The sequence below is a fragment of the Urocampus carinirostris genome, chromosome 4 (genome assembly GCF_059441175.1).
Source record: "Urocampus carinirostris isolate Australia breed hairy pipefish chromosome 4, RoL_Ucar_1.0, whole genome shotgun sequence".
In the NCBI taxonomy this organism is placed as follows: domain Eukaryota; kingdom Metazoa; phylum Chordata; class Actinopteri; order Syngnathiformes; family Syngnathidae; genus Urocampus; species Urocampus carinirostris.
The window spans coordinates 46,677,229-46,690,292 of NC_142352.1; the positions used below are offsets into that span (position 1 = coordinate 46,677,229).

Below are 13,064 nucleotides of genomic sequence, written 5' to 3' on the forward strand. Positions count from 1 at the left end.
TTGCACGCTCTAAGATCGCCATATAGACGAGATACAGCAGTGCTTTACACGCGGTCGGAAATTCACACGCGGTTGGCCGCGCGAAAAAGTTTTGCGCCGCTCAAAACTTTAAACCACGTGTTAACCGCGGGCGGCACGCGAGCCAATGACGCGGAAATGACGCGGAACGACGTGCTCTGGCCGCGGCCAGGGCGTGGTTACACATGGGTAGGACGCGAAATTTCGGCGGGTAATCGTGGGTGGAGCACGGTCATAGCATGTTCTGCGCCTGTATCGCGGTGTTATTACGTGAAATTAGCGTGTTACGCGTGTGACGGTCAAACGCCTTTCTCCGCGTTTATACAGCGCGATTTGCCGAGCACACATCAGTTGTGCTCGAGACGTCAAGGGGTGGACATGGATCCCCGTCACCGTAGTGACCTCGTCTTAATCCATTTTTATTTCTTGACATTTCTTTTCATTTCATAACAAGATAATAAAATAAAAATGAATAACTATTACAATAATACCATATTGGCTTCTTCGGTGCCATAGCTTGAAATCTTGATCTTCACGGGACTGTGTCTTGAGCGGTTATGATTTCTACAGCCCGGTGTTATGCCGAGAAATGCATCCCTGCCGAGATTTGCATCCCCTCGCTACTACAACCACTTTTACCTCGTTTTATCTCACTTTACGGAATGTAATGGCGAACATATAACCAAATCCACTTCGTCTCGCATTTGTTGGGAATGTAATACAACATAAACCATTCTGTCTTTGTTTTTGTTGTGAACGTAATCGAACGGTAATGCACACTGTATATAAATCACTTTTGAGAACTGTTATGCACTCTACCGTAAAGCTTATTATGCAGAAATAAGCTTTATGGTAGAGTGCATAACAGTTTCAATACGAGCGATTTGAATAGAAAAAGGCAAAATAAACATGTTACCTGCTCAAAAGTGATTTGTATACGGCGTGCATTACCGTTCGATTACATTCACAACAAATACAAAGACGGAATGGTTTAAGTTGTATTACATTCCCAACAAATGCAAGATGAAGTGGTTTTGGTTATATGTTCGCCATTAAATTCCCTAAAAGTGATATATAAGTAAGATAAAACGAGGTAAAAGTGGTTGTAGTAGCGAGGGGATGCAAATCTCAGCAAGGATGCATTTCTCGGCATAACGCCGGCTCGGCAGCTTTCATACCCGTGGTCAACACGAGAAAATGACGCGGAAATGACGCGATGTATGACATACCTCTGACTGCTGGTAACATCATTTTTATTCAGATTTAAGTTTATGTCACCACCATAGGGTGAAACTGCATAAAACCAATAACATTGTATGATGTGATACTCAAAATTTCAGATCAAAATAGCGTTCCCCCAGTGATTTGAAATGTAGTATTAGTATTGTAACTCACTGCTGACTGTCAAAGCCGAGGTGCAGCATATCTCTGAAGAGCGGAATGGCGCTTTACACTGAACGCAATGGTGACCAGATAATGAAGGTGCTGTATCTGAGTCAGATCAGGAGGCTTCACCTGGTACTGGTAACCATGGGAACCCATACCTGTCAACTTCCACGGCTCCATGCCCGTACAAACTGTCATATTTTCCCGTACAAAATACAAAATATTCGTACACCATCTTTTTTTTTCCGGAATGATGCATGATGGGAAATCCCCAGGCGGCAGACGCATGCGCACAGTAGCATCAAACCGCTCGCTTATTTTGCAACGAAAAAAACGATACAGAGGTAGAGGCTTCCGCGGCGAACTCCTTTGACTTGATTGATTTACCGTTTAGTGTATACCGGATGGAAACCAACATTGACGAATTTGCGTTTTTCCGTACAGATTTCCTTGTACGTCGTACTCGTCTTAAAATGCATAAAAAACGTACTTTGTACGGCAAAACTGTACAGGTTGTCAGGTATGGGAACCAGTAGTATCTGTTTCATGTAGGAAAGCAAACCCCTAACCCCACAAACGTCCTGGAGATGGATGGGCGTTGTCAGGCTATACTTGCCCAAGACACACCACAGGAAGTGGCATCCCAACGACCCAGGTGTGTAAGGGACCCGTGAACTGTGAAATAACGTAGTAACAGCAAAGTAATAACATGATAAGTTGTTATTCTATCCATAAAACTGTGTTCCTTCTGCATTAGTAACAAAAAGGAGCACTCATCTTTTAAAAGGCTGGAGACCCCTGGTGTAATGGGACTACAGAAGCCAAATGGCCAGGCACGTGTACATATCCGAGTTCGATGCGATAGTCCCGCCCGCTCTGTGACGTCTGCTGACGTCATCAGGTTTGAGTGGCATCTGCGAAGAAGCGACATTATCATTCGGCGAGCGGACTCCGAAAGGGGAGAGCCAACAATGGCTTCGCTCGGGCAGGACTGCCGTTACGGTTTGTCGTGTAGGCGAAACAGCAACGTTGGCAACAAGCATGGAACCAACAGAACGCTTTTCCACGTCAAGCTCACCGACTCTGCCATTCGAGCACTGGAGGCTTACCAGAACCTCAAGGTACCTGTGGCGCGCGCCTATTATTTACAAGCAACACTTGTCAAAAGTTGTCCTTTACGTTGTATTTCTCCTGAAATTATGTTTTATATTATCTTAGTGTGTTTTTTTTGTCCTCAGTAAACTGTATTTGGTCAACTTGTAATAAATCCGGATTTATTCACATGCCGTGTTTTTCTCTTATCACAGGCTAATTTACCAAGTGAGCCGTCAATCTGTTTCGAGGGGAGTCTAGGGGTAAGGATTTTTCATTTCTACTTTATTTAATTTCTAACTCCCAAATCAATATATATTTGTTTTTTTCCGTTCAAAAAGTACATTGCCAGATTTCTAAATAAATTAATTTGCATTGATTGTCATAGCAAGACAGCAATCTATAAAATGTGGCATAGAAACAAAACTTTGTATTGTCTTACCTTAATATGTAAATAAGTCTATGCCCTGCTCCTTTAAATGAAACCTCCAATAGATGGGTTTGTCAAAAAACAAACTTTGTGGTGATGACGTTCGTCCTTTGCTTTTGTTGCTCTTAAATGATCTTTGCCCGATGAATTACTTTCCATTTCGTAGAGTTTTGTATCTACATCCAAGTTATTTTATGTATTTCTTTAGATAGTTTGAACCTCGTTTTTAAGTTCTAATTTTATTTGTGTGCGTTTGTTTCTTGACACGCAATAATTGATAAATCAATACACTGTACATAAAATGTTATATACAGCACTAGTTAGTTGCAATTTGTCTTCTGAAAAGTGTTATATGAATACATTTGGATCAACTGGTATATATTAAATTCATCATTTGGCTTCCATATTTCACACTGCATGATTATTTCTCTTGTGTGTTGATGAAATGTGATTCATATTACATATAATTGGGCTGCACGATTTTAGAAAAAAAAATGCGATTTTTCAGAACAGATTTGCAAAATCGATGCGATTTCAAAAGAAAAGTGCATTTTCCGTGCTACTTTTTTGTGAGTACTTAATCATAGTGGGTAGTGTATCCCATATAATTTTGTGGGACCCTGGTGTGTGGACAGTCTAGGGCAGGAGTCTTAAACATGTGGCCCAGGGGGCAATTGTGATCGTTTAACGCTGTTCTATGAAAGTTTAAAGAGTCTTTTGTTATTATTTAGTGCCTTCTAGTGCTAAAAAAAATATTCATTAAAAAGAACAATATTGATTTAAAAAATAATCCAAAATACACGAACTATGATATAAACTTGCTTTTAAAAACAAAAACAAAAAAAACATTTTGCTGCTACGGGTAATTGAAACACCTGAAACAAGATGGGAGAAAATGGGAGGTAAAATTTTGCATTTTCGTTTCCATAGTTTGTTTTCTTCCTTGTACTCGTTTTGGTTGCACTACACAATACAGCAACATCTATCCATCCATTATTTGCACCGCTTATCCTCGGTAGGGTAGCAGGGGTGCTGGAGCCCACCCTAGCTATCTTCGGGCAGTGGTCAGGGGACAATGAACTGGTTGCCAACCAGTCGCAGGGCACACACAGACAGGAAACTAATTCACTCATTCACACCTAGGGACAATTTGGACCAGCCAATTAACCAGACATGCATGTTTTTAGAATGTGGGAGGAAACCAAAGTAAACATTCAAACTCCACTCAGGAAGGTTTGATCCCGTGACCTCAGAACTGTGCCACACATGCCCTAACCACTGCGTTGCCGTGCTGCCACAGCAACATGTATTTTTCAAATAATACACATCGCCCCTTTAATGTAAGTAGAGCCGATGCAAATCGCGGATTAATTTCTACTTTTTCACATCAATTCATTTATAATTTGCACATTAATTTGTAATGTTTTTTTTAATTAAATCTTATTCTACGCAGCAAATTAAAAATATATTTGAAAACAGTGGAATGTTTTTAATCAGAGCTTTTCTTGTGGAAAACCTGATTTGTCCCAGTTTCACTAGGACCCTAGCTCCAGAGCAGTGCTAGGAATCAAGTTGACAGAATCATTTCAAGGCAATCGAGTATTTCTGACGCTGGGTTGTTCACATTTTTGTTTTGTTTTTATTTTTAATCTAGCATTTTTCATCATATTTAAACCTTTTGTGTACCTTATTAAGGAACAGAGAGTTTTAAAATTGCCATATTTTTTGGGGGTGCCTAGGTTGAATTTGTGGGTGCTGAAAAGCAGGCTGGTTACACCCATGGGTAAAAGTTAACTGTTGATTGAAAGACAATGCCAGGGGGATTTCATCATTTAACTAAAAACATCTTTATCATCCAATCAACTAATTTACAAAAAAAGTTCTAAAAAACACATTGCGATCATTCCTATAATGACAACTCAAGCACCACACCATTGTTATTTCCCTCCCAACTGACCGCCATGTCCCAACAAGCAAATAAATGAAGAAAAAAAGTTTGTGAAAAGGACATTGTGGTGTTGTCATGTGAAGCGTCACCGCCTCCTTCTGGTCGCACCCAATAAGCATTGTCTTCCTGCTTTGACTCATTTTTTAAAATTTCCTTTTTGTTCTCGGTATTTGCAACCTCTTTTAAACCATTCCTTTGCTCAATGTGCTGCTGCAGCAGTCACCTGTGTAATCGCCTGGTCTGGAGCAGGAAAACCCCCAAAAAATCATGCAGTACATGCGGCCCTCGAGACCAGAATGGCCAAGGTCTGCCCTATATATTACGGACCGAACATGAAAGTCTCTTGGGTCGCTTCAGCTTTGCAAACACTGTAATTGGTATAGTAGTCTTTTGTCTAATGTGTAAAGTTGCAGGAGGTATATGTTCATAATAGTTGGGTGTGGCAGCGGGTGGTTGTTTGAAAGTGGATGTGAAGAAGAGGGTGGGTGAAGGGTTCAAGGCAATAGGGGTGCTGAACAAATTGTTCAAATGTACAGATCTGAGAATGGATGCGAAGTGAGGATTGTATGAAGGTGTGGTGGTACCAAAACCGATGTATGGCTCAGAGGCGTGGGGTCTGAGAGTAAATGAGCGTTATTGGTTAAATGTCTTTTGAATGAGATCTTTGTATAGTATGTGTGGAGTGCCACAACTAGATAGGTTAAGGAATGAGGGAGTAAGGGGAATAACTGGTGTGGTGAGAGAGCTTGCTGGGAGGGATGATGAGAATGTTCTGAGATAGTTTGGACATATGGAAAGAATGGATGAAGCCGTTTGACTAAAAGAGTATGTAATGCAGAAGTGGTGGGAAATATAATGAGAGGAAGGCCCAAATACGATGTGTCGTGTCCAGACTGACATTGGGTAGAGAGTGAGGGAAATACAAACTTTCACATTCAGAGTAAACCGTGTAGTATGGTGCATTCATGTGTCAAACGAAGAGCCCTCAGTGATGCACTTTGGTTCTGTTGCTTCGTGGGAAGTCACTGTTGCGCAAAGTGTTTGCTTAGCATTGGGGGTACGGGTGCTCCTGAGATACACCACATCTGCAGCTATCATATTTTGTGTGTTTTGTCGTTATGGTTCTATTGACAGTGTATTGTTGGGAAAGAATACAGCAAGAGCCAGAATAGAAAGTATTTTTTGAGACAGCCGTACCTTATATTTTTAGACAAAATTCCAGCAAACCCGCTCTCCAGACGAAATAAATTTTCAGCGCATTTCATTTTATATCACTCAATCAATATACCCTAGTGGGAGATAGCTTGAGTCAAGAACACACTCACATTCACTAAACATTTATTCCCCTTCGCTCTTCCCAACCTGACATCAAACATTAAGCCCACAGCACCACTTGGGGTGAGTTGCTGTACCATGCAACCAGCAATAAAATAATTCAGCCACCCTCTTCTTCACACCCTTCCCCAAACCACCATGCACTGCCACATACAAACCCAAATACTTACATATGACTCGCGAGCCATGGGTTCCGGACCCTTGCAATACAGCCTTGACCTTCGGGTATGTACTTTTTAGTCTTTGCTAATTTCACAGGCTTCTATGAAAGATCTGTAACTAATTCTCATAAATTATCCTATTGAGTTTTGATGTTTGGATTGTTCATCTTTTGTAGTCTTTTATTTAGTTTTTAAAGGGTTTTAGGGTGGAGCTGGAATATATTAATGGCATCTTATTTCCTTTCAATGTCATTGGTATACTGACTATTACATGTTGTCAAGGGAAAAATACCTACTGTACATTAATTTTGAACAGCTGCCGACACTGAATTCGTTAAAAACAATAGCATATGAGTGATTTATCTAATAAATGCACTCTAGAATTTAATTGTGTATGTAACTGTTTGTGCGTTGTACGTACAGTATAATCTGAGCTAAAAGAATTTGTGAAACATTAAGATCAGAAGCCAAGTACTCCAACAAAAATGTTCCCGTCATTTTCAAAAGCAAAGGAACTTTAATTCCATGTTGGCTCCTTCGATCAAACTAATTAGTAGTTTGTTCATGGGATACTTGTGAAACAATTATTCAGTTTGGAGGATGTATTGTTGTTCTGTTTTGAATGTGACTCTTTTTCTCTTCTCAATTTAATCTTCTTAAAAATGGAGACCACTACTACATGCATGTCCAGCTCATAGCAAGATTATTTATGTTGTTGAATTGCTTGTGTATCTAAAATTGCAAAGCCAGGGGTGAACTTATTTTCATGCAATAAAATTGCTGTCTGTTCGATTTAGATGCTTGTGATGCTTTTTATCTGGAATTTCCATTCTCTTCGATGACTGCTAGAAGGCAGGGATTTCTACCCACATTAGCCATTTCAAATGTTTAGAACAGGGGTTGGGAATCTTTTTGAGCCAAAGAGCCATACAAGCAAAAATATTTAAAGTTTTTTTGTAGCAGCCACACCTTATATTTTAGGACAAAACCCCCAAACCTGGTCTACAGACAAAAACTGATCACATTTTAATTCACTGTGTCATTTGATGATTTGATCAAATCTATGAAATAATAATAGGTCCAAAGCCTGTGTCCTATATCAATATAAATATACCACTTAAAATATGCCCCCCTCCCTTAGTTACTTAAGAGTGTTGAGGCTCATTTTGACTGTGATTTTTGTCCTGAATAATGGTTTCAATAATGTCACGAAATACTGCAAACAATAAGGATATCGTCGTATTTACCTTCAGTGCAGACTGCACTGAGCGAGAGAGAGAAGGCAGTGCCTTGCGCTGTGTGCAGAGATTTGCCCACCTCTAGATTACCCAATCAAATTGCTCTAAGTGGTTTGCTGGCGTTTACGGATATTTGCAGTTTGTTCTGTACGTTTTCATCATAGAGTATCTCAACAGTGATCATACATAGTTTAATCAGCTTCCATTTAAAGGGCTTCTCAGCGACCTACAACCAAAACAGGGTATGTTGGTCTGACACTCTGACTGTAAACTGTAGTTGAAAATGTGCCCTATACTGGGCTGTCTCAGAAAATTAGAATATTGTGATAAAGTTCTTTATTTTCTGTAATGCAATTAAAAAAACAAAAATGTCATACATTCTGGATCATCAACTGAACTATTTCAAGCCTTTTATTATTTTAATATTGCTGAATTTGGCTTACAGCTTAAGAAAACTCAAAAATCCTATCTCAAAATATTAGAATATCATGAAAAAGTATACAAGTAGGCTATTCAACTAATCACCTGAATCATCTAATTAACTCGAAACACCTTGCGAAGGTTTCCTGAGCCTTAAAAACACTCAGCTTGGTTCAGTAAACTAAATCACTGCTGATCTGACTGCTGTCCAGAGGACCATCATTGATACCCTCCATCAGGAGGGTAAGACACAAAAATAAATTTCTCAAAGAGCAGGCTGTTCACAGAGTGCAGTTTCAAAGCATATCCACAAAAAGTCTGTTGGAAGGGAAAAATGTGGCCGGAAACGCTGCACAACCAAGAGAGATGACCGCAGCCTTAACAAAATTGTGAAGAAGAGCCGCTTCCAGAATTTGGGGGAGCTTCAAAGACAGTGGGCTGAAGCTGGAGTCCAGGTATCAAAAGCCACAGTTCACAGACGTGTCCGGGAAATGGGCTACAATAGCCGTATTCCCATGGTCAAGCCACTTCTGAACTCAAGACAACGGAAGAAGCGTCTGACTTGGGCTATGGAGAAGAAGCACTGGACAGTTGCAGAGTGGTCCAAAGTCCTCTTTTCAGACGAAAGCAAATTTTGCATTTCATTTGGAAGTCAAGGCGCCAGAGTCTGGAGAAAGGCTGGAGAGGAGCAAAATCCAAGTTGCTTGAAATCCAGTGTGAAGTTCCCACAGTCAGCAATGGTTTGGGGAGCCGTGTCAGCTGCTGGTGTTGGTCCACTGTGTTTCATCAAGTCCAAAGTAAATGCAACTGTGTACCAAGAGATTTTAGAGCACTACATGCTTCCATCTGCTGAAAAGCTCTATGGAGATGAGGATTTCATTTTCCAGCATGATCTGGCACCTGCCCACAGTGCCAAAACCACCAGTAACTGGTGCACTGACCATGGCATCACTGTCCTTGATTGGCCTGCTAATTCCCCTGACCTGAACCCCATCGAGAATTTGTGGGGTATAGGTAAGAAGAAGATGAAAGACACCAGACCTGCAAATGCAAATGAGCTGAAGGCCGCTATCAAAGCATCCTGGGCATCAATAACACCTCAGCAATGCCACAGGCTGATTGCCTCCATGCCACGCCGGATTGATGCAGTAATCCGTGCAAAAGGATTCCCAACCAAGTACTGAGTGCATCAATGGACATTTTCAAATGTTTGATTTAGTTTTGCTGTTATAAAATTATTTTTTTACTTGGTCTGAGGAAGTATTCTAATATTTTGAGATAGGATTTATGAGTTTTTTTCAGCTGAAAGCCAAAATCAGCAATATTCAAATAATAAAAGGCTTGAAATAGTTCAGTTGATGTGTAATGAATCCAGAATGTATGACATTTTTGTTTTTTTAATTGCATTACAGAAAATAAAGAACTTTATCACAATATTCTAATTTTCCGAGACAGTCCAGTATATACTGAACTGTACCAGAGACAACTTAACTGATGCTCCGGCTTCCATGAACCAACACTGGGTTACAACCACACAACTTTGAAACACCACAGAAAACTGTACTATGGCTTCCAAGCCATAGGTTCCCAACTTACAGGAGCTGTATTACTTTTGATAACAGCTTTTTATTTTTCTCCCATGTCTGATGCTAACATAAATGCTTTTATATTTTTAGGCCATAAAGGAGAGTAATAAAAGTATGTAACAATTAGGGCAGCAACCAACAACTATTTTAATATTCGGTGTGTCAGTCACCGTTTTGTTCAACTGTCTGACTAGCTTTTTAAATATTTGTGTGTCACCGATCTACCAACATCATACACAAGGTCTGCTTTGCAAACTATGCAGGTAATCTTTTTATTCGCGCTTATCCTGGCTAAATCGCTACAAAACGTTCAAAGTTTTGGTACACGTAGTTTATGTTGACGCCGCCATTTCTGTTTGTTACCACTCAAGCCAGAGAGGCCATTTGGTATACGCTACTTTTAACAGAGATTATATTCACGTAGAGCATAGGTCAGGAATCTTTTTGTCCCAAAGAGCCATAAAAGCAAAATAAATATCTCTATATTTTTTGAGAGAGCCACACCATGTGTTTTAAGACAAAATTCAACAAAATTGCCAAATCTGCTCTCCAGACAAAAAAATTCTTCACGACATTTTATTTGACTGTGTGATGTTTGATGATTTGATCAAAGATATAGAATAATAATAATGCCAGAGCCTGTGTCCTATCTGAGCCGTTAAGTCTGTCACAAACCAGGACAGGAAACAGGAAGGAGAACCCAATCGCGTAACGTTACTCACAGTTTATTGGGGAGAAGAGGAATGAGCGCACACTTGATCGGGGGATCTTTGGTCGCGGAATGAGATTAATCGGAACGAGGAAGTGGACAAAATCAAACAGAACAAAACAGGCGCAAAACACAGGCAAAAAGCGGAGATTCACAGGGCTTGGCAAAAAAAGAGCAAAAACATAGGCAGAAACGGGGATTCCCAAGGCTTGGCAAAACAAGAGCAAAACACAGGCAAAAACTGGGATTCACAGGCTTGACATATCACAACAGAGTTTAGCAGGAGTTTTGCAGACACTCTGACCCCAGGTGCCTCACAGACAGCGTTTAAGTAGTCAGGGAGCAATCTGTCAACGCGTTTCAGCTGCTGTAAATGCTTGTGTGTTAATTAAATTAACACAATTTGTTGTGATGAATATTTTATCCTCGCCCAGTTAAGTCCACCAAGGGCAGGACAATATTTCATTTTCCTTTGCGTGTTATGAATTGGTTGCATCTTTTTTTTCGTGCACCACTGGTTTGAAGCATGATTTATTCACGTCCTGTACCACTGGCCAAATGTGCAGTGGTCTTTAGCCTGGCAAAACCAGCTAAATCCCCCTGAGGGACTGCGTGTGTTGGGGCTGGGGTGTGTGCCGGTGTTTGTTTATCTGGTATTTGTTTATAATATGGATGAGACAGGATTAAGGAATACTCACCAACTGATTTTGTATGAGCGCTTGTAAGTTTGAGCGAAAATATCTATGTGTACTGTATGTCTTCACCTCTCATTCGAATAACAAGGGGAGTGTGGCCTGTATTTTGTCACCCACAATGAATTGACTTCCTCATCCTATTGCATTACTGTCAGTCCAGATGTAAAGTACTCTGCCCTGGAGGGGTTTTTGTGCTGGCTGAAGAAAAAAAATCTCTGCTCTGTATCCAATGCAACGGAGGCTGAAATACAAATACATATTTTGCACAAGGTTGTGCTCGTGGATTAGGTCGATGACTGGAGTTTGTTTACTTGACTTGACTATTCAGTCAAAGATAACTAATGGTAACAGGAAGTGCTGAATAATCAAAGTGGCTGGAAGCAAGCAGCAGGAAAAACAACAGCAGGCAATTGTTGCCTGAAGGGATCTTCAGTGTTGCACTCTGGTTTGTTTTACAGTATTTGAACATGTGACATGCTTTGCTTAGTGGGCATGCTTCTTCTTTAAGAGGAATGCATTGTGGGCCTGAAAAGACAATTCCAAAGTTCAGGGGTGACTCGGAGCTTTTAATTGGTGTTTAAAACCCCCTTACCAAGCCTGCAAGCTTTTAGAGTTCCAAACAGAAGCGTTGGAACATTTGCTTACTAAGTTACAATACAATTTTGTTTAAAAGCCGCTTTTTCTTTATTATTTTATTCATCAATGTCCCCACCAGAGCCATCAAACGACATGAAAAGAAAGGTTGCGCAAAAAAGTAAAAAAAAGGATACCCTTACGTACTGTATATCAGTTCACTTGTTTCTTATTTTAATAATCCCCTTATTCAAACAGGTGTGACATACATTCTTGATACAAATGTTTAACATTACGTTAACCTTGTGCAAAAATGGCAAGTTTTTCTTTTTTTTTGGGGGGGGGGGGTTATGCATGGAATGTAGGAAGACCACCTAAGTTATTTATATTTTTTTCAATTTTTGATATTGGAATAATATTCTCAATTCCATAATTTAATTAGTGGTATGCAAAAATAGCCTCAACGTCTTACATACTAATTATGCGATATGGCCGTACCTACGTACTGTAAGGCCATTATCACATACAATATCGTTTTGGAATTCAATATATTTTTGTTTCGTACATATTCAGCATCCATTATCGCTCGAGAAATCTATAAACTCTAAGGCCTGTAGCACATGTTTTTTTTATGAATTATTTGCTAATTAGTAATTTTTTTTCCAGTCACTATCAGTTTTTAGCCTTTTTCTTGAAAACCAATTAGTGTCAGTAATACATTTTTCGCATGAAGTAACTTCAAATTTAGTCATTAGTTTGTCTGTACATTCAACTAACTCAACTAACTGCTTACAGCAACCGTAAACATTGCCTCTATGCTTAAAACGATAATAGAGATGCCAATTTATTTTCTTATTTACTGCTGGGGAAACTTTTTTCAAATTATTTATGGATGACATTTTCTACGTGGTGATCATATTGTATGGTTCCCTGGATGGTTGAAAATTAAATCCTGTGTTTTATCAAGCACTTTATCTCAATTTACGAGAATTGCTTGCTTTTTAATTTCCTTATGTGAAAGTCCAGGGTGAAAGCTTATGAGGCATAAAAGGAGGCTTGTTTTGCCAGCGCACACACGTGTCAAAAGAGTGTGTAAGCTTTGCTTGGGAGCCCCACAGGGAGGATTGGCGATGACCCACAATTTGTAGAAGTTGACATTCAGGCCCTGGAGCACCTGCTTAAGACGATTTCTTCTTGGCATCATTTTTGGAAAATTTCAAAGATGGAGCTTGACTTTATTTCTCTGCTGTAGATCGTTTGAATTTGTTGTGTTGGTGATGTAAAATTGCAGATGGAGAATGATTACAAGCTCTGACTTAATTATTTGCATTGGAGTTTGTTACATTTATCACACTCAGCCTACCAAAACGTTATAAGAAACAACCTACAGAATGAAACTGTGACTAAAAAAAAAACATGCCGCTGTGAAAGTTCTGCATATTTACTTTTGCATCCCTCTATGCAGATGTGTCC

At 39.8% G+C, this 13,064-nt stretch overlaps 1 protein-coding gene and 1 long non-coding RNA gene across 4 annotated transcripts in view; one reads left to right on the plus strand and one right to left on the minus strand.

The window, feature by feature from the left end:
* The window catches only part of LOC148368018 (uncharacterized), a 532,004-nt gene that overhangs the window by 184,044 nt on the left and 334,896 nt on the right, over positions 1-13,064 (minus strand). The window lies entirely within an intron of this gene.
* LOC148368022 (RNA polymerase II elongation factor ELL) overlaps positions 2,327-13,064 on the plus strand; it is a 64,199-nt gene continuing 53,461 nt past the window's right edge. For both annotated transcript variants that reach the window (XM_088334715.1, XM_088334713.1), the window contains exons 1-2: positions 2,327-2,525; positions 2,712-2,759. In XM_088334715.1, coding sequence (XP_088190841.1) covers positions 2,376-2,525; positions 2,712-2,759 — 198 coding nt within the window. In that variant the 5' untranslated portion in view covers positions 2,327-2,375. The remainder of the gene's footprint in view (positions 2,526-2,711; positions 2,760-13,064) is intronic.